The sequence below is a fragment of the Polyodon spathula genome, chromosome 21, assembly GCF_017654505.1.
Source record: "Polyodon spathula isolate WHYD16114869_AA chromosome 21, ASM1765450v1, whole genome shotgun sequence".
NCBI classification, from domain to species: Eukaryota; Metazoa; Chordata; class Actinopteri; order Acipenseriformes; family Polyodontidae; genus Polyodon; species Polyodon spathula.
The window spans coordinates 7728878-7753805 of NC_054554.1; the positions used below are offsets into that span (position 1 = coordinate 7728878).

At 37.5% G+C, this 24928-nt stretch overlaps 1 protein-coding gene across 1 annotated transcript in view; it reads right to left on the reverse strand.

Moving 5' to 3' along the window:
* Positions 1-1256: 1256 nt before the first annotated feature.
* Positions 1257-24928, reverse strand: part of LOC121296098 (copine-7-like) — a 29934-nt gene continuing 6262 nt past the window's right edge. The window contains exons 3-16 of the mRNA XM_041221298.1: positions 18492-18674; positions 15768-15842; positions 14339-14413; positions 12226-12309; positions 12032-12121; positions 11295-11393; positions 10959-11045; positions 10541-10600; positions 8895-9028; positions 4751-4805; positions 4284-4335; positions 3861-3994; positions 3166-3402; positions 1257-2096 (exon numbers count right to left, since the gene is read on the reverse strand). Of these exons, the coding sequence (XP_041077232.1) occupies positions 1959-2096; positions 3166-3402; positions 3861-3994; positions 4284-4335; positions 4751-4805; positions 8895-9028; positions 10541-10600; positions 10959-11045; positions 11295-11393; positions 12032-12121; positions 12226-12309; positions 14339-14413; positions 15768-15842; positions 18492-18674 (1503 nt within the window). The 3' untranslated portion in view covers positions 1257-1958. The remainder of the gene's footprint in view (positions 2097-3165; positions 3403-3860; positions 3995-4283; positions 4336-4750; positions 4806-8894; positions 9029-10540; positions 10601-10958; positions 11046-11294; positions 11394-12031; positions 12122-12225; positions 12310-14338; positions 14414-15767; positions 15843-18491; positions 18675-24928) is intronic.

The window sequence follows — 24928 nt, forward strand, 5'->3', positions numbered from 1 at the left end:
AACACACACTAGATTCTGAGGTATGATTTATCGCGTAAATTGCGGCAACCAAGCTTCCAGCATTTTGTTAAAACTCGGTAACCTCAATTTAAACATTCCAGCAACTTTGTTAAAAGGTTGTCTGTCAGTGGGAACTAAGTAACAGTTTTGTTTTATAATAAAATGACATTGTATTGTGCACCATGAGATAAAGCGAAAGTATTATTACAGTCTTTTTATATGCACTGATTAACAAGGATACGGTATGCAAAACGTTGGACAATGAACAAACCGAAGTACGAATTTGTATTTAAAAACAGAATTAGATCGACCATTGTTAAGAAGAAGAAGAAGAAGAAGAAGAAGAAGAAGAAGAAGAAGAAGAAGAAGAAGAAGAAGAATACAAACGTCTAAAATGTTTTTAAAAATGAACAATAAAATCAATAAGTATCATTAGCAAAAATAATGTATTGTTTAATCTCAAACTTGCACATTGTTAATACATCAAAACACGTTAAAATACACCAAGAGGTTTGTATCTGGCCTACTTTCAGCACCCTTAAAATTATCAAAACCTCTAATAACGTAATAACTGCATTAAACAGAAATGCTTTACATGTAGGCTTACCTTAAATTACGTTTTCTATTATTATTATTATTATTATTATTTATTATTATTATTATTATTATTATTATTATTATTATTATTATAATAATAATAATAATAATAATAATAATAATAATAATAATAATAATAATAATAATCATCGCTGTCACTTATTAGCAGCTCATTACGTTCAAACATTAGCTTAATAGCAATATTGACCGTAGTTGATAGCCTACTTATCATAGAGCATTACATCTTTTTTTTTTTTTTTTTTTTTTAAACGTATTTTCATTTTATTGATCAATAATGAACATTTCTGCACAGAGGGTGGTGTCGAATGATTGAAAACGAGAAATTCTGTGTTTGAATTGAAAGTGATGGTCTCGAGGAGTCGAATGGGTCAAAGTTCAAGTATATTTTCCTCTAGATAAATTTTCACTTTTTGACGTCACTACTGTGGTATGCAAATATAGCCTTCATCCATATATATATATATATATATATATATATATATATATATATATATATATATATATATATATATATAGATATATATACACACACACACACACACACACAAACACCACTTGAAAAAAAAAAACCAAAAAAAAAACATACAAACAATTATTTGATACAGAGGACAACAGTCCGGAAACCTATGGAAGGTGCACTGTGTTGTATTGTTGAGATTTACAAAGATGGTGTAAATATGTTGTGTATACCGCATTTAATTGGAGATTATATAGAATGAAATTTAAACAGATCAGAATATACCACCAATGTAGCCAATAAGAGAACTCCAATAACCTCTAAACATTTTTGCCACAGACATTAATGAAAGAACATCAGCCTACAAAAGACTCATGCATGTACCTTCCACATCAAGTTTTGTAAAGGTTATGGACAGCTGTCATGTAGCTTAGTGTCTCAGAAACAAACTCTTCAGGAGTTGAAGAGGTTCATTTCAAATGTTTCTGTCTGTGTATTCTTCTTCTGCCAGAGCTGACCTTCAGAGTTGAATTCAGTACACACCATGCCTCACCCCTTTGTAGGAGAATGTCAGCTTGAAAATAACTGAACAAGCTCTCTGGGAGTGGTTTTAAGACCAATACTTTTAAAGTCTTCATGCTATGCAGGCACACCCAGTTAGGATAACCAATACGGCTGTGTGTTATAGTATAGTTACACACACAAAAAGGTAACGTTTCCACCAGAATGTGGTGTCATGTAGAATGTAGACAGTTGTTTCCTGTTAGGTTGTAAACAGTTTTATGCAGTTCTGTCCATTTCTAATCTCCTCCATCCTTCTCCCAACCCTTCCAAGCTGTTTTCCAATAATCACATAGGGTTTTTTAGTGTGTATTCCTGCCAATTATTCGGGGGTGGTGGCAGGCGAAATTGGTGAATCCATCATTGGGCATTTAGGGGAGAAGGCCTTGTGGCTGTAATATTCCACTACCTGCTTGGGGACCTCTGCCAGCACACACTTTGCCAGGGCTGCGGGGGAGGCCTGCAAGACACAATACAGTATAATAGAGGTTTACTCTGGAGAATCACTGGCAGCATTATCATTAAATCGCAAAACAATGGATGTGATGTTGTGATACAATAGCACAATGGAACTGCAATGTATTACCAGCGTGCATTCGTTGTGATACATCAAAATATGAAAAAGATGTCGCTGTGTTACTATTCCGCCAGTGCCTTGTAGCATATCCTTGTTTGAGTTGCCCCTTCATCCATAACCACTGCATTGCCATTGCTTTTCCGATGACCTTAATTTGTTAAGGTCATGCATATTTAATATTTCCAAGGAACGTTTAACAATGTTTTGAAACTGTATTTAATCCAAATTGCACAGCTGGCTGAAGGAAAATTGTAGCTTTCAGCAAACAACTCCATAACTGTCAAATAACCCATCTCAGCTGTACATACTACTTTGGGGCAAATATTTCTTTCACGCAAGGTCACACTGCTGAAGGTAATGAATGTGAATATTATAATTATGAAACAAAAATGCCTTTTGAACTCAGTCACTTTCACTTGCAAGATTGTAAATTTTGTCCCTCCAGTACAATCAAGGATGCACACAGCTTTTTAAATGTGCCAGTGCACTAGAGAACAGTGAACCAGGAGGTAATGATTACACCTTTCACCCTCTCATAGGGTAGCACAGACAGTAAAACAACAATAAAGTGTAGATTATAATCTGTATTTACATTTATGTTGCATTGAAAAGACTACTAAACCTGTTCTAATAAGTATGTCATACCAGTTAACTCTCAAAGAGGTGTACACTTGTGCATATGTTGGTTATGTTAGTTCAATTGAAAATCTTCAGAAAGATATTATATCAATTTTACTTTCACTTTTTTAAATGTTCACCTGCCACTATTTTAGTAATGTCTTGCTTTGCATTCATCCCTGCCAAAGCATGCTTATGTCCATTGTAATGAATGTACACTGAAGTATGTCAATTTATTAAACCAAGGAAATCTATGTATATTCAAGTATTTGCACAATTATGCAAAACAGCCCATTAAAATGGCCTTCATTCTGGGCTCTTTGCATAAACTCACCGTCTTGAATTCTCTGAAGGGGACAAACTGGACGATGTCTCTGAGGACAGGTTCTCCCTTGGGGGCACGCAGGACCCCGTCATCGCCGTCCAGGATCTGCATGTCTGTGAAGTCTGCATTGCCCACGCCCACGATGATGATTGACATGGGCTGGTAGGAGGCCCGCACGATGGCTTCCCGTGTGTCCGCCATGTCAGTGACTACACCGTCCGTCAGGATCAGCAGGATGTGGTATTGCTGGAAACACACCAGTCAAAAACACTCCAACATACGTGGCTTACACTACGATACTCGTCTCACTAAATGTGTAGGGGTCAATCGAATTCATCTCAATACCACAGCTGTTTAAACTCCTTCAAATAGAGACATCTGTATACCAACAACATATCTAACAGTGCATGTGAGTCTGTTGTATTTACACACTGACAGTAACTAAAAGGCACTGTATTTAAAAAAAATTATAATAAGTGAACTTTTCACGGTTGAGTATTCTATAGAATAATGGCAGAACATCACATTTAATAATGAATGCTCTTCAATGTATTTATTTATTGAACAGCCCTTGCTATCCTGTAAGTAAAAGCATCTTCAGTCTGAAAACATACTAATACACCAGAAAAGATCCTATTTAAATGGTTTGATTTGACAGGGGTATTTAGATGTCTCTTGGTGAATTGAAGGAGGCAGGTACTCACAGATGCATCCTTGCTCTTCTCTTCCTCTGCTGCCAGTTTTGCCACCTTGTTGATGACAGGGGCCACGTTGGTTGGGCCATACAGCTGGATTTTGGGCAGGCAGCTCTGGTAGGCCTCCACAACTCCTTGGATTTCTATGGAAAAGGAAACAAAAACTGTAAGGCCCTAGGGATGGAAAAACTACAAATGAAATAGCGTTTCTTTGGGGTCAGATGGAAACAGGACTCAAGCATGTAAACATTAGAAAAAACACAGTGGACTTTTCACAACATTCCCACTGCTTACTACTGTTGTTTACAAAGACCTTGGCAATGGAAACCACCATTCACCATCACATCACCATGGCGGTAAACTTGGATATGAAGCATCAATGCCATTACTATTTGCAGCACAACCCACTTAGAATTTACTCTGCTATCTTACCTTCACATTCATCATCGTCTGGGTTGAAATTAATGGCAAAGTCATGAGAAACCTGAACAAGAAATGAAACACAATTACAAGGAGAGCTGAGCTCTGTGATGTATGCCCATCCAAATGTATTTAACCCAGCATTCAGTGGAACACCACAAGCCACTGGCTCTCTTACTGCACACACTCATACAGTGACTACAGCAGAGACTTGAACCCATTAATCATTATCTAACAGGTAATGGACAGACTGCTGCACTCCTAACTCCCCTGAAAGAAGAAACTAATCCTCAAAGATCATTCAAATGGTTGCTCCTTAAGAACAATTTAAAGTGATTAAAAAACATCTTGATAGAAACCTCTCCAAGTGAGTCAAGATTTCCTAATCCCAGTCCACGAGAGACGTCAGTGGCAACATCGCTAGACTTTTTCAGAGAGAAGCAGGTTTGCTTTATTTATTTATTTATTTATTTGCTTACCTCATAATTTGGAGGGATTCTAGCACCAAAGCCCAAAGCAGAAAACCTCTTGTCACTAGGATAGTAAATAAAATAAATACACATGAGTAAGGACAATCAGTATTTCGCAATTTAAAATAATTACCTGTTTACAAAGGTTTACAAAGTTTGTTTTCTATTCTCAATTAACTTCAGCACCATTTCCACAGCCCACCTCCATATAATTAGTTTATACTTTCAATGTATAATACGTGTTGAATACATGCCCGTACAGCCATCACTTTTGAAAAAACATCTTGTGAAACAGTAGTCATTATAGTCTTGGGTAAGAAAAAAGGCCCGAGGACACACCAACTATTCCTGTCAAAGTCTCTCAGATCCTTGTCTATTGTGATTTGCACTAGGGAGATAGAGCTTTTGCATACCACAGTTGCACTTAAACTAAAATTTGACACACAACTGACAAAGGAGAGCTAAAAATGAACATCTTTGCATTTATTGCCCGAGATAGTCATTCACTCTGCTGCGTTGTTTCTGAAGAGCTGAAGCTTCAATTAAACTGAGTGGATTATTTGCATAATTGGGCAATAACAAGCTTCTTTTTTTTTTTTTACTACGATGACTCTAATTAAGAGGTTCACTTTGTTTTCCCCCAGAGCACTGAATGTCAGCCATAAAATGTCAATTTATTTCTCCCAACTGGGCAGATTTCTTTTTTTTTTTAATTATTTTGTTTTATTGGTTTTTAACAGGGTTCAGGAGTATGATTTAATAAAAAAGGCATCGGGCTTGAATCAATTAAGTTTTTAGCTAAAGAGGAAACAGTTGTTGTCTGTGTCTACTTCTACTTGGGATTCTTCAGAGCAACACACTGGTATTATAATGTATCACAATGGTATTTTTGCTGTGAAGATTGGAAGAGGACAGCAAGGAAATAGGGAAATAACCTGATGGTCATGACGGACTCATGCTAGGCTCACTGAAGGCAGCAATACACAGGATTAAAAGAAACGGGAGAAAAAAAACAAAATAGATTCACTGGATAGTCAATACCAGAGGAAGAGTCTGCAGTTCACATAGGAGCTAAATCAGCCTTAATAGCCTAGAGATGAGAGGATCAAAACAAGCATTAATACTGACAGCACATTGCCTGAAGACTGTGGTCTTCAAATACGGCACCTAAATAAACAACAGTAGCCTCTAGATTTCAAATTCTCTTTGTAGAAGGTAAGAAAACTGTGGAGCAGAAAAAAGAAACACATACAAAACAAATGTAGAACATCTTTGGGGTTCTGTTCTGGTGACATGAATGACCCAGAACATCTCAATAAAATTACAACTTATGGATATACTATTTATATTGGAGATACTTATTGATATATAATATATAATAACTATATATATATATATATATATATATATATATATATATATATATATATATATATATATATATATATATATATAAAATCCCCCTGAAGGAAACACAACAAATTGTGCCACCCTGGACTACAGCAATACGAAACTGTTCCTAAGAGCAATGGTAGTCCTGCCTTTAATGAATTCCCTTGGGCCTCCATGGACTCAGAAAGGTTGGGAACAGCCTCATGCAAGCTGCAGGTGGGCTTTTGTGATATTGGCCACAATGCAGTGCATTCGCAAAAAACATTCCTGGCTATGCAGATCCTCTGGCTAATAAAATGGATCAATCAATAAACGTATAAATAAATAAATCATCTCACTGAGCTTTTCCACAAAAGGAATTTATTTTGTATCATTTCTGAAATGTGGATGAGTTACAGCTCCTAAGGGTAGATGTGATGCTGGATCAAGATTCTTCTCAACTTGTATTTTTGTTATCTGGACTGAACACATTGCATCAGTGCTTTCAATTTTCTGTATGGATTGATACAGCTTTCTTTCTGCTGGCATACATAAATTAGTGCATACATTAAAAAAAGTATATATTAAAGGTATATACAGTATTATATTCTTCTTCAGAACCTTCAAATAACAGACCTGAAATTGCGCAGTAAAGTGTAGTTGCCTTATGTTTCTTTGCAATTCAAGGTCCATTATCACAGACAGTCTCAATATTCTATCCTTTTAGAATCATCAGTAGAATGCCACATGATACCAAAAGCAAGACATATACAATTGAAATAAAACCCTCTATTAGCTTGCTGATGCTCAGTTCTTTATTAAGCTGCCTTCAGGTTAAATACCTGACGTTATAGCTTCTTTAAACAGTTCGTTTCATAACCAAGGCTGTAATAACATGTCTTACCTCTCAGCAGTATGACAACATTCTCACAAGCCCATTATGGGTTGACATTTTTTGTATCTAAGACTTCATTACTTTTGTCTTTGCTCTCTTAGGGAAAAAGTAAACTCTGCAGATTTATGCTCGGTCCCCTTGCAAGTATTATTAAAATGAATCTACTAATGTTTGTTCCATTATACAAAAAGCCGTTATGATAATATATTTGTAGATTTCGTATTACATACTGTATCTTCCCTGTTAAGGCCATAACCCTATGAATAATCCTTTCAATAACCCGCTTTCATTTCTGTTGATAGAGGTCTAAACCATGTGTATGTATATATTTTGAAATATATACAACACTATGATTTGTACAAGTACATGGCTTCCTTGCTTCTGAGTTACAGGTACAAGGACCCTAGGAGGCTGAGGTTTCAAAAACTGCAATTAGTATTTGTTTTTCATGTGATTGGCAGCTGCCTGGCAGTGATTGACATGGGGTACCTAAGGTTCTCGGTTTAATGAATGCATGTGGAATTTAAAGAGAAATATTTTTACTCTAACATTCTGTGAACTTGTGTGAATGCAGTTCTCATTGAAGGCACTAGGAATTAGCTGAAGTCAGGTGTTGAGCTGGCAGGTACCACAAGTGTATTTACATTCAGACCTGAACACCCCTGTCATTCAGCCCTGGCACTCCCCAGTGTTACTGGAGTATCCTGTGAGTCATTACTGAAGATGCGGTCAATAAAACATAGCTTGTTTTCATTTCCTTTGATTTTGTGACAGATGTCTAGTTCCCTATAAGCAGCACACTATATCCAACACCTCTCTCTCTCTCTCTCTCTCTCTCTCTCTCTCTCTCTCTCTCTCTCTCTCTCTCTCTCTCTCTCTCTCTCTCTCTCTCTCTCTCTCTCTCTCTCTCAACCTCAAAACAATATCTATAAATATCTCTTGTGAATTTGGCCACTTTATTTGAAAGCTCTGTGGCCATACCCTCAGTAAGTTTGTTTGTTTTTTTATGTCAAAATGATAGTAATGCCCATTTTACTGAGCGAGTGCTCTTCAAGAGGAAGAGATGGATTTATAACCCCAGGGTACATTGTTTCTGCCAACACAGCTTGCTCACTGCTTGTATTTTGTGCTTTCATTATAGAGTATATTGATTAAAATAAATGGGTGATTACACAATGTACTACAAAAAAAATCTATACTAAACAGCTCTTTAGAAGGTTTTTAATTGGAGTAGTTCAGTGTAAGTACACTGATGGAGTCACTTTTTTTAACTGTAATATTTATGACTGCATGTTTGTTTGAACTATTGATAATTGAGACCCAAACAAAGTAATGATAACAAGGAGTACAATATACACTATTAAAGGATACAGAGCTGCTTTATCCTCTTCCCTGTACTGGCACATGTTAGCGAACCCCTGCTATTGACAAAGCAATCAGCTTGACAGCGTATGGGGTGTTCCCATGCCCGGAGCTGAGACAGGATCTCACACAGCACTGCCGAGGACAGCAAGAGCAAGAGCCAGAGGCACCGCAACTGGGGCTACTGCTCTTCATGTAATCTGAGCAGAGCCGTGCTGTTTATTAACACTGGGCAAAACATTGGAAACAATCTGACTGAATGCTTTAGTGAAACTGAATGAAATAGGATATACTAGTAACATGGTGGGCAAGGATGATACAACAGTGCCGGGTTGCTTTAATGCTAAACTGTAACACTTGCTTGTAGATCAACTGTGATAAAAGGTATTAATTCAGATAAGATAATAAAAGAGGTAGGGAATGGGAACGCAGCACACTGGCACACATTGGTACAGCAGTGTGTGCTCCCAGGGCTCTTACATACACAACACGGATTAACAACCCTATTTGATGAATAAGAGATACCTGTCATAGTCCTGGCAGATCTCTCCCACTGCAACCAAGGCTTTCAGATACTCATTGGGCTGGTAGGGGTTGATGTAATGGAGTGAGCAGCTGTTACGAGGATCTCCATTGGAGGCAGTGAAATCAATAGCAACCTGAAACACACACAAAATACAGTGTACCATTCTGATGCTTCAATATGAAGTAACCTGGCAACTGGCATCCCCAAAATCATAGATAAGTTCAGGGCAAAGTTGTGAAGGAATGAACAAACACACTGGTAATCAATATGTATTGCAAATTGTGCTGCCTTGCCTATTTATGTTTTTAGCCTTCTAAAAGTTTACTGCATAGCATATCATTGTAATAAAAACAGCAAAAGCACAGTAGAGCATAGGCAAGCATGGTAAAGCAATAAACTTATCCCCAATATTAAGACAAATGTTAATACCTTCATAAGTGTAATAAGTTTACTGCAAAACAGTTCAACATTACACTGAAGGCCTGTACGGTATACTTGACTTCTTGTAGTTTACCTAAACACAGGTAAATGTACGTGCAGAACTGTGAAGTGGCAATGAAATATTACCATACAGTGGCGGTTTTGTGGTTCTATTCAGCACAGACATTTGCAGTTATATTCTGTGTGCCCGATTCATCCTGTAGTTTAGACAGAAGCTGTTTGGTGCTGCTGTGGGCACCAAAATAAACTATTGCAAATCAACATGCCTGTATTTCTGATTTAAAAATAATAATAATAATAATAATAATAATAATAATAATAATAATAATAATAATAATAATAATAATAATAAAAAACAGTTTCCTATGTGAGACAATTTCTGCAAATGTCTGTGTAGAATTGTGAATTCTGTAATAATTTCTGTGATCGCAGAACTGGGGAATCCTGGTAGGGTTAGTGATTAAACCTGTTCATTTATGATTATAAAATAGTGTAGTGTTGGATGTAAAGATGTACGCAAAATAAAAAAAAGTAGGCGAGTAGAACACGTTCTTATTGTGTACTGTTTCATACATGCTAACATTCTGACAATTAAATATAGCTCAGTAACACTTGATTTGGTGTGTTTGATGTTTATAAATAAGGGTTAAATTAACGTTTGGGGAGGGGGGCCCACAATAAGGTCCTGCAGTGGGGCCCATCTTCCTCTTCCTCCGCCACTGTTACCATAGCGGATTTTTCAAAAGCAAATGGCTTCTTTGGAAGGAATTCAAGAATACTACAGAGTCCTTATTGTAAGTGACAAGTGAACTAGTTTTAATGTTTTGTGTTAGCAACATGTATTATTGCACAAGCAATCACACAGAGAGAGTAAGGAAAGCTTAGGGGCATTCACTGGAATCAAATTTGAATTGGTTTAAAACTGTTGCCTTCAGCAACCCAGATCATTAACAACCTACTATCCAATTTGATTAATTGCAACTGTGTCTGTATCTCAAATGCACACAGGAGTGTAGCTTGGTAGAACTCACAACATTTGATCATTCTAAATCTACATATGCTGCAAATAGAAATATGAAGTGTAATAAAATCCACAGGGGAAAAAAATTAAAATTCCATAGTATGTCCTTCTCTTTACTGTACTCCCTCTATGCTCATTGACATTCCAGTTTGTTTTCATTACCAAAAACATATCCTAACTTACTGTGAAGTGTATCTGGCATCCGCCCATGATGAAATCCAAGAAAGAGTGCACTCTGTGGAGCTGCAGAAAAACAGTCAAGAAAGCATGGTTAAAAACACATGCATTTAAAAATGCCAGCCATTGTTTTTCAGCCTGAAAATAAGGATTGAAATAATTTAATGATCTCACATTTGCTTTTGCTATTGACACTAAAAGCGTCTGAAAAAAGCACTACAGTGTGAACTCTCACATAACAAAGAGCTGTATTTGCTTCTCCTGGTGCAGCCTTGCTGTGTATGTTTAATACTGGTTTGCTAACCTACTTTTAATCACCTATTAATAATTATAAAGGCCATTAGAATGACATTTCAATATTGGTGCTTATTAAAACCCTCATTAGCAGACACTGCTAGAATTTATTGCCATGCATACATCTTACTTTGAGTTCGGTCAGAATTACCACTCCAGAGTTCTTGTAATTCCTCTTCTTGATTTTGTACTTAGGGTTTACACAGTCCCAGCTGACCTTTGTATATGAAAAAAAATAAATGTGTATTTCAAAATTTCCATACAAAAATCAGGACTTCTTCACAATTGATAGAATCAGTTTGAGAAAGGCAGGCAGGAGGTGTTCAGGTTAGGATTGGGCTGCACTAGCAGAGCTGTGAGGAGAAGTTCCCTACCATTTCACTTTACCAGGATTGCCTTTTCACACCTCACAGAAATCCAAATGAGTGTGCATGCTTTAAAGAATGCCACTAACACTCTCACTGACCGTGTTGCCACCCACAATTTTCTGCATTTCTCCGAAAGTGGTGTAAAACTCCCCAATGAAGTCATGCTTTCCCCTGGAGTCGTAATCCCACACCAAACACTGTGGGAGAAGTGTGACAGAAACACACAGGCAGGTCAGCTGAGCATTACACTATCCATCCACAGAATAATGTCTATTTGTCAGATATGGCCTTGTCAAAGGCAACATTCTTATTGTAGCTCCCTACGTAACTGTCACAAATTTTGAAGCAATTCCACATATTTAATGCTTTACATATAAATGGAGATCTGTGACTGTGGGCATCAAAAAGACCATTTACCAGGTTCCAGCTGTGCTTTGCAGGCACTGAAACATCTGACAAGGCTTTACATAATTTAGCAGATCAGATGAGGTGACCACTGTAGGATAACATAGTATCTTATATGTGTAATTTATTATCGTATATTTCTGTGGTTTGCTAGGAGGGCCACCAAGTGCTAATTGTACCAAAACATATGTTAGCTTTGTGACTACAGGGGACAAAATTAGCACAAAAAAAAAAAAAACGCATTGTCGTTGGAGAAGTCGAAGTCAAACCCATTCTTAGAGCGTTGAAAGGCATGAGCTATGCACCTCTACAGTGCAGTCGTGTGCGTGCGACAGTGAGGAAGCAATTTCCTATTTAACCTGAAGCTGTATGTGGAATGTGGAGATTATTCACTAGCCACTAAGTCCCGGGACAGCTTCAGAAGGCTTACCTTCAATTTCTTGTTCTCGTCACAGCTGCACAGCGAGCTCAGCGAGACTTTAAAGGAGTCCCATACAGGGTTCAGGTTATTCTTGATAACCTGCAAACAGAACATGGCAACAGAGGAATGAGCCAGCACTTTCATGCTACTGACTGCAGTATACGAGACCGGCATCTGTTCATTAGTGTGGCTGGGGAGCTCACCTCAGTTCTGTGGACAAGCTGCTCACTCTCATCTTCATTGATCCGGTAAATCTCTAGGAACGGATCCGATTTACTGAAGAGATCCTGCAATACACACAAAGACATGTTCACACATCACTGAAAACTCTGGAATCAAGGAAAGACACACAGCACCCCCACAGTGAGCACTCTGCAGTTCCCATGCTTGTTCACTTCCCAGGGAGCAAGTATTAATCTCCAGTTGTGCATCACTTTTAATCCAGCACCTAAGACTGGGGATACCCGTACCGTTAAATTTACAGTTTTGGTAGGATAAATAGACTGGGAAATAAAACCTCAGCAGCTCAATAAAAGTTTTCTAAGATGACATGACTACATTTTCAATTTACCATGCAGTATTAATGTACACTTCTGTGCTTTTATCTCTCAAATGCAGCATTTAATTCATGAAGCCAAACTGAAGCTTAATCCTTAACGATATATAAGGGTTATACAAGTGCTTCTGCGTGTCAGAACTATGGTTTTAATAAAAGCCCTTTTAAAAGGCTCCATCTTAAAGTTCTTTAGTGTGATGCGTCTCCACAGGGGCATGACAGATGGAAACACAGGTAGCCCCTATCCTGTTGTCACGGCAACTACTTGCCAATGACATCACATCTGCCCAATTTAGACGTGTGATTGTTAACACCAGATCTCTGGCCTAGAACCATGGGAATATATTTATATTGAAATAAGTGCCTAATTTATACATGTGCTGCCTGTATAAAACAGTCTTGTATACAGTACTAGTACTTTGAGGAGTTTATAGAGGTTATTTATCTACAGTATCACTTGATTGCTCCTGTAAATAATCATTAACAAATTGTGTAAATGTGTATTCTATTTTAAAATGACATGGTGCAAGTTCTTTAAAAAGAGGTACATCTGACACCTCAAGCTTTTTAATTATTCTCCTAATGATATATGACAAGGCTTCTGTTATTTAAAAAATATTTAATGTTAATGTTAATGGTTAATGTGTGCCATGCTTTGAGAAGTACAATGCCAGTGGTTCCATTGAAATTGCTGTGTTTTAAATTATTCATGTTAGCAAACTAAGTTCCTCATCACTTGCATAATTGCTGTCTTGGCAAACCCTTTAAGTGGAGACTGTAGGGTGTAAGCAAACAGATGTAGAGCTCAGGGCAGCCATGTGGTTCAGGGTCTTCATCATGTGCGTGGGAGCATGCAGAAGCATGTGTGTGTGTGTGTGTGTGTGTGTGTGTGTGTGTGTGTGTTTGGATACAGTGTGTATATGTATTAAAGTGCAGGTGAACAGAGTGGATAAAGGCAAAGCTTCAGGGCAGCCATGTACAGTTTTACTTTCTTCACTGTGTACAATGTGGGTTTGCATGGATCTACGTATACAGTGTATATGTGATGAAGTCCTAATGCCATGGCTTTCATATTTATACAAGACCTCAACCCAGTACTAAGATTTAAATCCCAAGCATAATATTTTAATTATCAGGAGCCAGGAGTTAGAGCTCTCAGATCATTGTTAAAAACAAAAAAAGGTTTCACTTTTATAGCAGTGTGAATAAGTCATTTTAGTAAGCCTACAGACTCATGTGAGACTTGGCTGTGATAAGTGCAATTAGTTTAGAGCAGATTTAGTAGGGGCCCCGGTTGTTCCAACTCCTGACACATGGTCATTTTAATAATATACCTAAACAAGGGATATTCTCAAACTCCCTGGATGCAAGGCTTAGGAAATGTTCAATTCTTGTGGTTAAAGTTTATTTTAGTATTTCTAACTGTCATCATCATCATCATCATCATCATCATCATCATCATCATCATCATCATCATCATCAGAGATCTTTTTAGTGTGCTGAAGCTCTTTGGAGTCAGTCATGTAACGTGTCATTTCATTCGCACCCCACCCCCACAAAGAGCAATACAAACGTGTGTGTGTGTGTGTGTGTGTGTGTGTGTGTGTTTGTTTGTTCCTACATTAGGGTTTTAATTTGACTCTCATACCTCACTTTGACAAGAAAATAATGCACAAACCCAGAAAGGGAGAGCTTTGCATTAAAAGGAATAGGTTTGCTAACTCAGCTAGCCTCTTACCCCAGATTACAACAACACATACCTTATCATCCAGCTTCTTTGCACAGAAGGAAAGCTCAACGTAACCATTGTTTCCAGAAATTTCTTCTGCAATAATCTAGAGATGAACACAAAAGCCTCATAACAGCTGGCTAACACAGCCAGAGTCAGAATCTCTGCTATTGTAATATTACAAAAATAACAACAACAATAATAATAATAATAATAATAATAATAATAATAATAATAATAATAATAATAATAACATTCTTATTTTATTCTTATTGAAATAAGAATAAATAAGAGATTCTTATTGAAACAAGCTGTCAATCCTTACTGAAACCCCACCACCACCACAAACCGGAAATCAGTTCCAGCCCCACGATTAAATCTTTCTTTCCTTCATTCCTGACTTCAAACACTCAACTCAATCATTCATTCTAAGAAACGTTAACACTAACGGAAGGCTTGAGGAAAGCAGGCAATTTACTGGGAAAGTGATCAATCTATTGTTCTGACAAATATGCAAGAAACTGTCAAGAAGACAAACATTTCAGCGAATGTCTTTTTAGCTTGAAACTTTTTTTTCTGGAGGGTTTAAAGTCATGGATAGTCTTTTAAAACACACTGTTACAGGGAGATATTTTCAATATCCAAAAACATAGGCAGTATTTAGTGATTGGATTAGACTGAGACTGCTAGATCTTTTTACGAGCATAATGCTTTAAGAATCTCAGAGAAATATTCCAGATTCCCGTCCTGGCTCAGCTAACTGTCATCTTATCATCAAAGAGCAGATTTGAGCTTACACTTGACTCTCAGCATTGCTGTTCAAGCTCCTGCTTCTGCTTATCTTGTGGAGAACCTCACATGCACCACTTTACAGTCCTCCCACTGATTACATTGTCCCAATTCATTCTATAATAACACATATGATAAGAAGGAGTGCAGAGAGCAAGAGTCCTTGTACTTTAACGTGGTTCCCTCAGGATGAAATACCTGCCAATTTTTACTTTTGAATCAGAAACGCCTCAATTTTTACTTTTGAATCAGAAATGCCTCTGGATATATATATATATATATATATATATATATATATATATATATATATATATATATATATATATATATATAAAATAAAATAAAAGTGTTCCAGTATAACCAGAGAATCAGGAACCCACTGACCCTATCTTCTAGTTGAATCTTGGCTGGAGGGTTGAGAACCACATGAAAGTATGCTACCATGTTAAAGATTCATGCCTTACATTATGCCTCTGGTCTACAACCCAAACAAAAACACCATAAAATACAGGGTGCAGCCCATATATAGCAAGCAGAAATTCTTTATACTATGAAAATTACAATATATGCCAAGATATTTTTATCCAGCACTATAGAATACTTTCAGAATTTGGCTAGACATGTGTGAAATTGCAATTTTATTCCATCTACATAAACAACAATATGCCTACCGTTATAGTGGATTTCCCAGCGGGTTTCCCATATTTCAGAAAGAGGGGCTTTGTCATTCTCTTCTGGGCCACTATCTGCAGGGAAACAAATCACAAGTCATGATGGTACTGTGTTTTAGAAGTCTGGTTTAGAATTCACTTGACAATCATTAAATAATTAATGGAATATAATCGTTTGACAGAAGGGTCAAACAAGACAGTTTAAGTTCTCATCTGTTTGAAAATGATGGCCTCGTATTTCATTTCCAAGTGGCTAACAAATTCTAGAGACATCAGATTCTTCAGTGTTGCAGTGTCAACACCAACGACTGAACATCTAGCCGCAAAGTAGGACCATCAGAGTTTTCCTTCAGATGAGATCCAAGTTTGTAATTAACAAGCCATCTGTGGCATAGTGGCAGGCAGTCAAGGCTGGTCAACAGCAGAAATAGCACACCCAGGCTGCTCTGCTTTTTACTGTCTGTCGTGTTTCAGCGACTGCCTGTGCAGGATGAGAAATTGAATTTCCTCTGCCCAGTGAGGGCATTGAGATGCTATGTGGATAGGACAAGAGTTCTGCGTCAGTCTAACAAGCTCTTTGTCTGTCAGGGGACATGGACCCTAGGACAGCCCCTCTCAAAGCTGTGTCTGTCACATTGGATTGTGGACATAGTCTCGACTGCGTATGATGGTGCTGGCTTGCCCCCACCTAGGAGGGTAGCCGCACACTCCACTAGAGGGTTGGCAACATCTTAGGTCGTCTTCAGAGGGGCCTTACTGCAGCTAGCTGGGCTTCGTTGCATACTTTCTCCAAGTTCTACCACCTCAATGTGGTCGATCCTGCCCTGTCTTTATTAGTCCCGAGGCTCCTTGAGGGCATAAGCGCACACCACTAACTCTTGGGTTATGTGGTTCTGATGCGTCCCTCAGATGCTGCCATTCCTTCTCCCTCGCAACGGCTCTGATATACATTATTCCATACACAATGTCGTTGGTGGTGGACTTCGAATTGAAAAGGAACATTAGGTTACTTATCATAACCCTGATTCCCTGAAAGAGAAGACGACCACCGACTGCGCGGTCGCGTCTGTCGCCCTCACAGGTTCGATGGAAAAAGAGAAATGGCATGATGACGGTTTTAATCCCTCGGTGGGCGGGACCGAGTGCATCATCCCAGGAAGGAGCCTATCAGCAGCTCTGGTATAGAGAGCTCAACAATACCTACTCAATGGGCAGGCATATCATATACATAATGTTGTTGGTGGTCATCCTCTCTTTGAGGGAACCAGGGTTACGTTAAGTAACCTAACGTTTTGAATACTGCACATTGATCCCTTTAAAATGTACTTAATGCTTACCATCATAAATCTATACTCGCCAATAAACATATTGGTTTTTGACAGAGTAATAAGAAGCCAACTGCCTTATATAGTCAATAAATGTTGAGTGATCTATTGGTTCAGGTTTCATTGTAAATGTTGTGCGAAAAATTTAATTTCAGAAAAAGTTAACAAGCAATTAACTTGAACCCATCTTCCCCACTCACACTATCTCCTTGGCTTTCTCCTCTCTACTGAACAATATCACTTTCCACTTCTAACTTGAAGTTGAAAGCTAGTGTATTTTATATATCAATATTCAACGGATCCTGTTAAAAGATAACACCAAAAAACAGTACATCTCATATGAGGATCCCAAGGGTCTAAGCCGCAAAAGAAAAGCATACATTTAAATAGAATAGAGTGGAGCAGTGCCTAAACTACAGCATTCCTGAGTCCTTCAAAAGCAATTACTGTGATGACAGGCTTTCTGGTAGCTATCAGAGAACCTCAGAAGACTGATGGTCTCCCGTAGAGTAAGAAGTATGCTAATACTCTACAGTCAAAGCCTCTCAAAACACATTTTCCACCTAAATCAATCCTCCCGTCGGGAAAATAATTTTACACTAACCTGTGAAATAAATATCCACTCTCCCACAAAATATTTATCCCCCCCCCCAAAAAAAAAATATAAATCCTGCCCTATTCTTTTAAAGTTATTATGATTTAATTTAGAAGGTAACTTCAGTGCCTTAAGAGGAAAATGTATTTATTTAAAAGATGGGGAAAAATCTTATAATCTTCCTGGCAGCTAACTCTTTGTCAAATCATAAAGAATTCTGTAAGAAAACTGGTGGTGGAGAGAGGAACTGTTTTTAAGGGGGGCCAAATATAATTGCAGCTAGAAGACTAGGGGATAACGTATCACACATTATTATTGAATACAGGCTTACATTAAAAAACAGAAATACTAGTACATTGAGCTGCTCTGTGAAAATACTGTTCCATTTTAATGAAAATAATTTAAATAATGGTAAAACAAGAATTGAAAACAAACATTAATACCCATGAGCAAAAACAAAACATCCTCATCCCATAACCCAGGGTTACTTTGTTCAATTCAGCATGTGGGTATTCAATTAATTTGAATCTTTAGAACAAAGTTGAATGTAATTTGAATCAATGAATTGAATGATAAAACAGCATCAAATTACTTCAGGAATACAGGTAAAAACCTGAATGACTAGATTCTCCAACAAAAACCAAAACATGTCCAGAAAACTATGCACCACGATCTCTTTTATAGGTTGGTTAAAAATAGTCCACCAAGTATAGGTGACCGTTACCACATGGAATAGACAGGGTGACAGGAATGGTTATAAAGCAGAGCTGGATTTGATTACAGCAGAGACTGGCGCGGTCTCACCTGCCCGACAGTACACTCCATGCCTCCCAGGAAGTCGTCATCGCGGGTCCCAATGGCACACTGCCCGTGGATGTCATAGACTTCGAACCGCAGCTTCTGGACCTCTTCAAAGTAATAGTCCAGTGTAAAGACTTTGGAAAACACAGGGTGCAGGTTACTCTTGATAACTTCAGTCCTGTCGATCTGGAAAAAGAAGACAAGGCAAGGACAGTGCTATCACAATGCAGGTAGCTTACAGAAACAAACCTGCAGTGTGTAGCACACACTTTTTTGTGTAAATGGGTTACACCTAACATGACTGACTTATAAGTTATGCAAACTGTTATTCCTGACAGGGTTAAGTGGTATAGCCACATTTGCTTTGGCTTATCCAGCTAACACAGTCCTGAATATTCATATTGGCACAGAACCAGCCACGGGGAATACAATCATGCAATAAAACAAAGACCATAGGAGCCACTGCTGGAGCTCATATCACATAATTCATTAACGTGACAGAGTGATAGGAGGCAGAATGAATTAGCCGAGGCCTCAAAACAAAGAGCTTTTCAGCTGCTCAAGAGCAATGTGTTTATTGCGTCAATGTGTTCCTTATGACTTGTGTCAGTATCACAATTGAGAACTCTTGGTTAGATAAGTCACAGCACGTGTGGACACAACCAAAGAAAATAAACCTGGTGCCAGCCGTGTGTATCAGTCAGTTTCAAAATGGGGGAAACAGCAGATGAGGTAGACTTTTCAATGGAGCTGATAGAAAGTGTTTGGTTAAAAGGAGCACAAACATTATGTTGCATAACAAGAAACAAAATGCCACTGGCATTCAACTAAAGCATGTGACCAAACAGCAAAAACATGCAGTTTACAGCTTGGTTTTTGTTGTATTATTATTCTCTATGGGGAACAGTAGAGATAAATCAGGAGTTACTTCAGATATTCACAACAGCATGTGTGACGAGTCAGCACAGCAGGCTGTCAGATTGCCTCAGGCAGTGCGAAGCTGTGCGAGTCTCACTGCCTACCGCTGCTAAGACTGCATCTCAACCCCATTACTCAGCCTCAAAATGAATCTGTTCAAAAACAAAGCAGAAGACTTCCGAATAGAGGTGCAGCAATTACTGGACATAGAGAACGTGAAGCTCCTTTAAATAATAACAAAACAATTACAAGAGTCAGCCAGTGAGTGGCACTATTTACACTATATGTAAATATTCCAATGAATCAATGCTAAACATGAAATAGCTTCTAAACAGTTTTTTTTTTGTTTGTTTGTTTGTTTTACTATGCTCTTATCTTATAATATTTTCAAGACCTAGTGTTTTATAGAGTTGTATGCATTTTTTGAAGTTACTGTATTTTAAAGTGTACTGAGTTTTGCTTTCACATCCTTATTCTTCAAGGGTGGACAGCTCATGAATTATTCAAAGATATTGAAGACAGTCCATTTTAATGAATAAAATAAAGTTTGATATTCCCCAGACTTTTCTAGACTCTTGTTAAATAGGAGGTTTTGAACAGTTTCTTGAACATCATGTCTTATCTCTTAACTTAATGAGGTTGTGAATGCAGCAGGTCCCATTATAACGACTTGATTACTAAAGTGGCCACAGCCAATTACTTCAAGCTTTCTATAGTAATTGTTTCTTATTGTTATTAATACACAGTAGCTGTTGCTGTAATTGGTTCTCTCTAGCAGTACTGACATCAACATTCACATACTTAACCACTTCACTGTAGAGATAGATCTGTAGTTGTATGCTAAGATGTCTGTCTCCGAGCCATGAAGCTCTTGGCTCGCATCCAGCCCCTGCTTCTCCATTTAATTCAATGCAAATCGATTTGATCCTTTGATTGATCTTGTTCTTGTACAGTGCTGTATATTTATGTCTATTAGGCAAAATCAAATGACTGAGAAGAAAATACTGAACATCCAGTCTTGAATGCACCTTTAAAAAAATGAATAAAAAACAGAGAACCACTCAAATGTACTGCAAGTATGCGAAATTATTTGATAACCTGCAAGATGTGATTTCACAACCACCCCCTGGCCCATGTTAAAGGGATGTTCGTAATGAAAATGACAATATTGAGCATTATGAAAAGTGTAAAAGTTGCTGTGGCAAAGCGGAAAATAGGTGCAATAATTTGAATTCAGAGAACTCTTTAAAGCTAAATGGTATGATTAAAAAAAAGATGTACATACATTTGTAAACTGAAGCGATATTAACATCTAAACCCATTTTGAACAGCATATAAAGGCATATTTTAAGAGCTCTTCAAAGTTAATTGCTATAAAACATTTTCTGTGTTTCCATTTTTAAATATTGTCAACTGCATGCTGCTACAGAGGCCACATGAAATGGCTGCATGACAGACAGACTCACAATCCGAATCCAGGCTCTCGCTAGGTGTTTTCACAGCTGAGCTCTCCTGCTCTTGTTATTTCCTGCTGTCAGTCTCCCAACTTAACTACTACATCAAACGTAGGCTTTTCAAACATCACACCGTCAACTAAACGTGTCCTGAAGATTTTAAGAAGGAAAACTGACAGCTGTTTGGCAAGGAAAGCAGAGTTTACGTTTCTAGTTGTGATTGTTGTTTAATTTTGCCAAATTCCAAGTGTCTGATGACAGAATGCAGTTTCTGTGCTTGTTTTTTTTTTTTTTTCGATATCCAACACAATAAAACAGCTGTATCAAATAAAGCAGCAACTGCACAAACCTGATTACATTCCACCCATGTTCGGCCAGCTGCTGTGACAGTCTGACTAACACCATATTGCACATGTTTATCTGCTAGAATCGTCTCAACGTAGGAGTTGTGAGGATTTGCCTTGTCAGCTCATATTTAGTACTGCTTAACCAGTACAGTGCTGTCACTTGCCAGTCACAGAGTGAGGTGTCTTATCCCTGAAGCAATAAGAGCAAGGAGGCTGACTTTGTCTTTTATTCTTACAGTGTATTTGATGTTGGAAACAATAGTGCAATTTCAAAAGTCTTGCACTGAAAAACTATCATAGGAGCATCATTATAATATCACTGTATTACCAGTAGTGGCAACACAGTGACTGTAAACAAACATTTCACAATGGTTCTTCTTATTTTATCACACTAGAAGAGAGAAGATAATCTGGTATTGCAATGGATTGTATTGGTGCATACCATTGCGATACCACTGGAATGTCCAAACATTCTGTTAAGATTGCAGTAGCATTTTATCAAGTTCATGCCATTGTGGATACCTTTGTGCATTTCCCCATAGTTATTACAGAACCAATGCATTGCCGCTGAACATGGGGTGAGGGTTGATTTATGAACTCGCATCTCTACAGCATCGCTGTATTTGGGATTGTTTTATGTTGCTGCACATTGAGTTTTAAAGCCAAGGCAATTCAAGCATCAGAGGAAAACAATTTCAAAAACAGATAACTTTTATAGCAGCACTTATAACGCTTGGCTATGAAAGAAACAAGCATCATAAATATGCTATTTTATACTAATGTTTTTTAAACATTAGCAGCTTCATATTTTAAGCATCCCCATGCTGTGTTGCCTGTATGGTGTAACAGATGGTGGAGAGTATAGGGGATGTGTGTGCTCTGTCGCCACAGACCATTTAACTAAGACCACATTATTAAGAAGCCTGTTAGGCCCCTATGAGCATACTGTATCAGTTCTATGCATTGCATGCAGTATATTTACTCAATAACAGCTTAGACTTAAAAAGGAAAATTCTATATGCAACCTTGGATTCCTGTTGGTGAATAAACTCAACTTTCTGGCCAAAAACCTGTGTTTGGCCTTTTATTTACCCTCTTCAACAACGTACAATTAGCAGCTCAAGATGATGAGAGCAATGTTTTCACAATGTTGGTTTGGTCCAATACCTCCAATGGCGTGATTTAGCAATCACTCAGACAAAGTGCACAAACCAACCTATTCTGTAGTCTGAACAACAAATTGTCTATTTCAAGTACTGAGGAGCAGCTGCTTTTTGATAATGATCTTGACAGCTAACTGACCACTTTCAGCACAGATTTGCAGGTAATCCTGAACACACAGTTCTACCACAGAGTACACCAGACAGTACATCTCATTACTCATAACACTAGAATCATTCTTTGCATCACAGAAACAAGCAGATAAGGGTGTTCATTTTAGTCATACAAAAGAAGCAAGGAGGTAATTGCGGCTTGCAGGTCTACCAGCTGCTGGATCTCACATGTGATATGGATAAATTTAGCATCTTCTGAAGGCTTGATATTAGTAGGAGCAAAGAGATGCGTATTTTAAAACATATCTGGTACTACATTTGGCTAAGAAATAATATGCATTAAAACCATTAAAATCGTAAATGTTTTCACAAACATTGCAGACAGTTTCAGAGCCTGTAAACCAGTGTAAGTTACAACACATTGCTATTACACTGTTTTTTAAGGTATATTATAGATATATTAATAAATAGCCATCTGACACTAGTTGTATCAGATAGATATGGTATCACAGTTGTAGCTGAAGAAAGTAACAAATTAAAAGGAAAAAATACCACTAAACTGATACGAAATTTTACAAAAAGCATATTGAGGAGTGCTAAGGGCATTCTAGAATAAATTAAATAATGTTTTTAATAAGAAACACACACATAAAATGCAGCGCTCAGAAAACACACTGATGCAGTATTATAAGAACATGTAATAACCCTGTATTAGACAAATGACAAAATAGCAGATCTCCCGCAATGAAAATGTAATTCTGAGAAAATTAGCTATAACTGCATGGAAAGTTTTACTCCCAACGTGGGACTAAACAACAGGAGCCACACCATCTCTTAGCACTGATCAGAAAACTGGCTGAGCCGTCCATGTTTCTCTGTATCATGTTCTGCACTCTTTCCTTTATTTTACACCTCTAGATTTTTTTATAGAGCTGTTGGTATTTTCCTACTCACAGCTGGTACCAGTATATCCTAAGAAACAAAGCTAAAAAAAACATGTGTGACACACAGCATCTTTATTGTATGGGAAAAAGAACATCGACAGCTTGTTTGTAAAGACACAGGACCAATTTTCCAATGGTAATATTTAATGCAATAATACTTTTTAATTGGTTTGTGTTTATGGATCAAAGATTCAATTTAATAATGCAAATGTATACAGTTGATGGCACAGTTAACATCTGTTATGAATTTTAAATCTGCCTGAATCTTTATTTACATTTTAAATTTGCATGTTGACACTATTATGAATTGCAGATAAATAATTCAGAAGTCACAGAACGGACACATTTTGTGCCATCAGTGAACTTAAGGATTAATGTCTTTATAAAAATAATAATATTATAATAATAATAACTTTCTATTCCTGTTGCATTATTATAATATTTCAAATATGTTTGTTATGTTATGTTTTTGTTTGAGGGATCTAATTAATAATCTCAATATGACAAGTGCAATATGACAGTGACAAATATTTCTTCCTAAATCACAGTACAGAAATTACAAAAGCAAACATTTTTATACCTAGGAAATTCAGTACATTATAGTGCAATGATCCAAAACCATATATTTCCAAATACAGGGTGATTAGACAGCACGTTTACCACTTCAATGATATGGTGCGTTGATGTGGTAAACTTACTTTCTAATCACCTTGTATTTGGCTGTTCCAACAGGAATATAAATAGGGATTCTGTTTTTTTTAAAACACAACAAGGCACGAGTCGAAACGTCTGGCATTGAATGTTCTATTGGTTTTATTACATATGCCACCCTAGAGGCAAAGCGAAGGTTTCTTAAAAGAGCAAACACATAATTAAGGGCTGTGTAATTCAAAAAGAAATGAAAAGCTGCCAAATGAGCAACCTCTCAAGAGCTATCAGTGACCCTTGCATCTTATTGTTCTTGACATGTTAGAGCCTATTAGCCCAGTCCTATTGACAGTATGTCAAACCAGCACTTAGAGAAACCGAGTATTCCTTTCAATCATTGGTGACAGCCAGCAACACTCCTGCTGCACCTCCCTGAGAAGAGACAGCCCCGACTCTGCAGAGCTTTTCAAAATCAATCATTGAACAGCAAAGAGTTATTACATCTTTATAAGAAACCTTCAGTAACAGTCAAATAATATTCAATGCAGTGGCACGAAGATGGCAATGTAATTACTCTGTACATTCGGTCAACTGGGGAGAAAGTAGCACAAGGGCAACTACACTGGTATCAGCCATTGATAGAATCATACAGTAATGGAGATTTTTTCATATTGTGTTTTGATTGCAGTACTTAAGATCCCATATTAGAATGCATGCACTATTGCGTGAGGAACACTGTGCAATATTTGTTACAGGTCATGCTGGGATTCAGTTAGACAAAGACACTGATATTATGCATGTGCAGTAGAAGAGTCTGAGTGACTCCAAGTTGAGGTATATATATCTACATATATA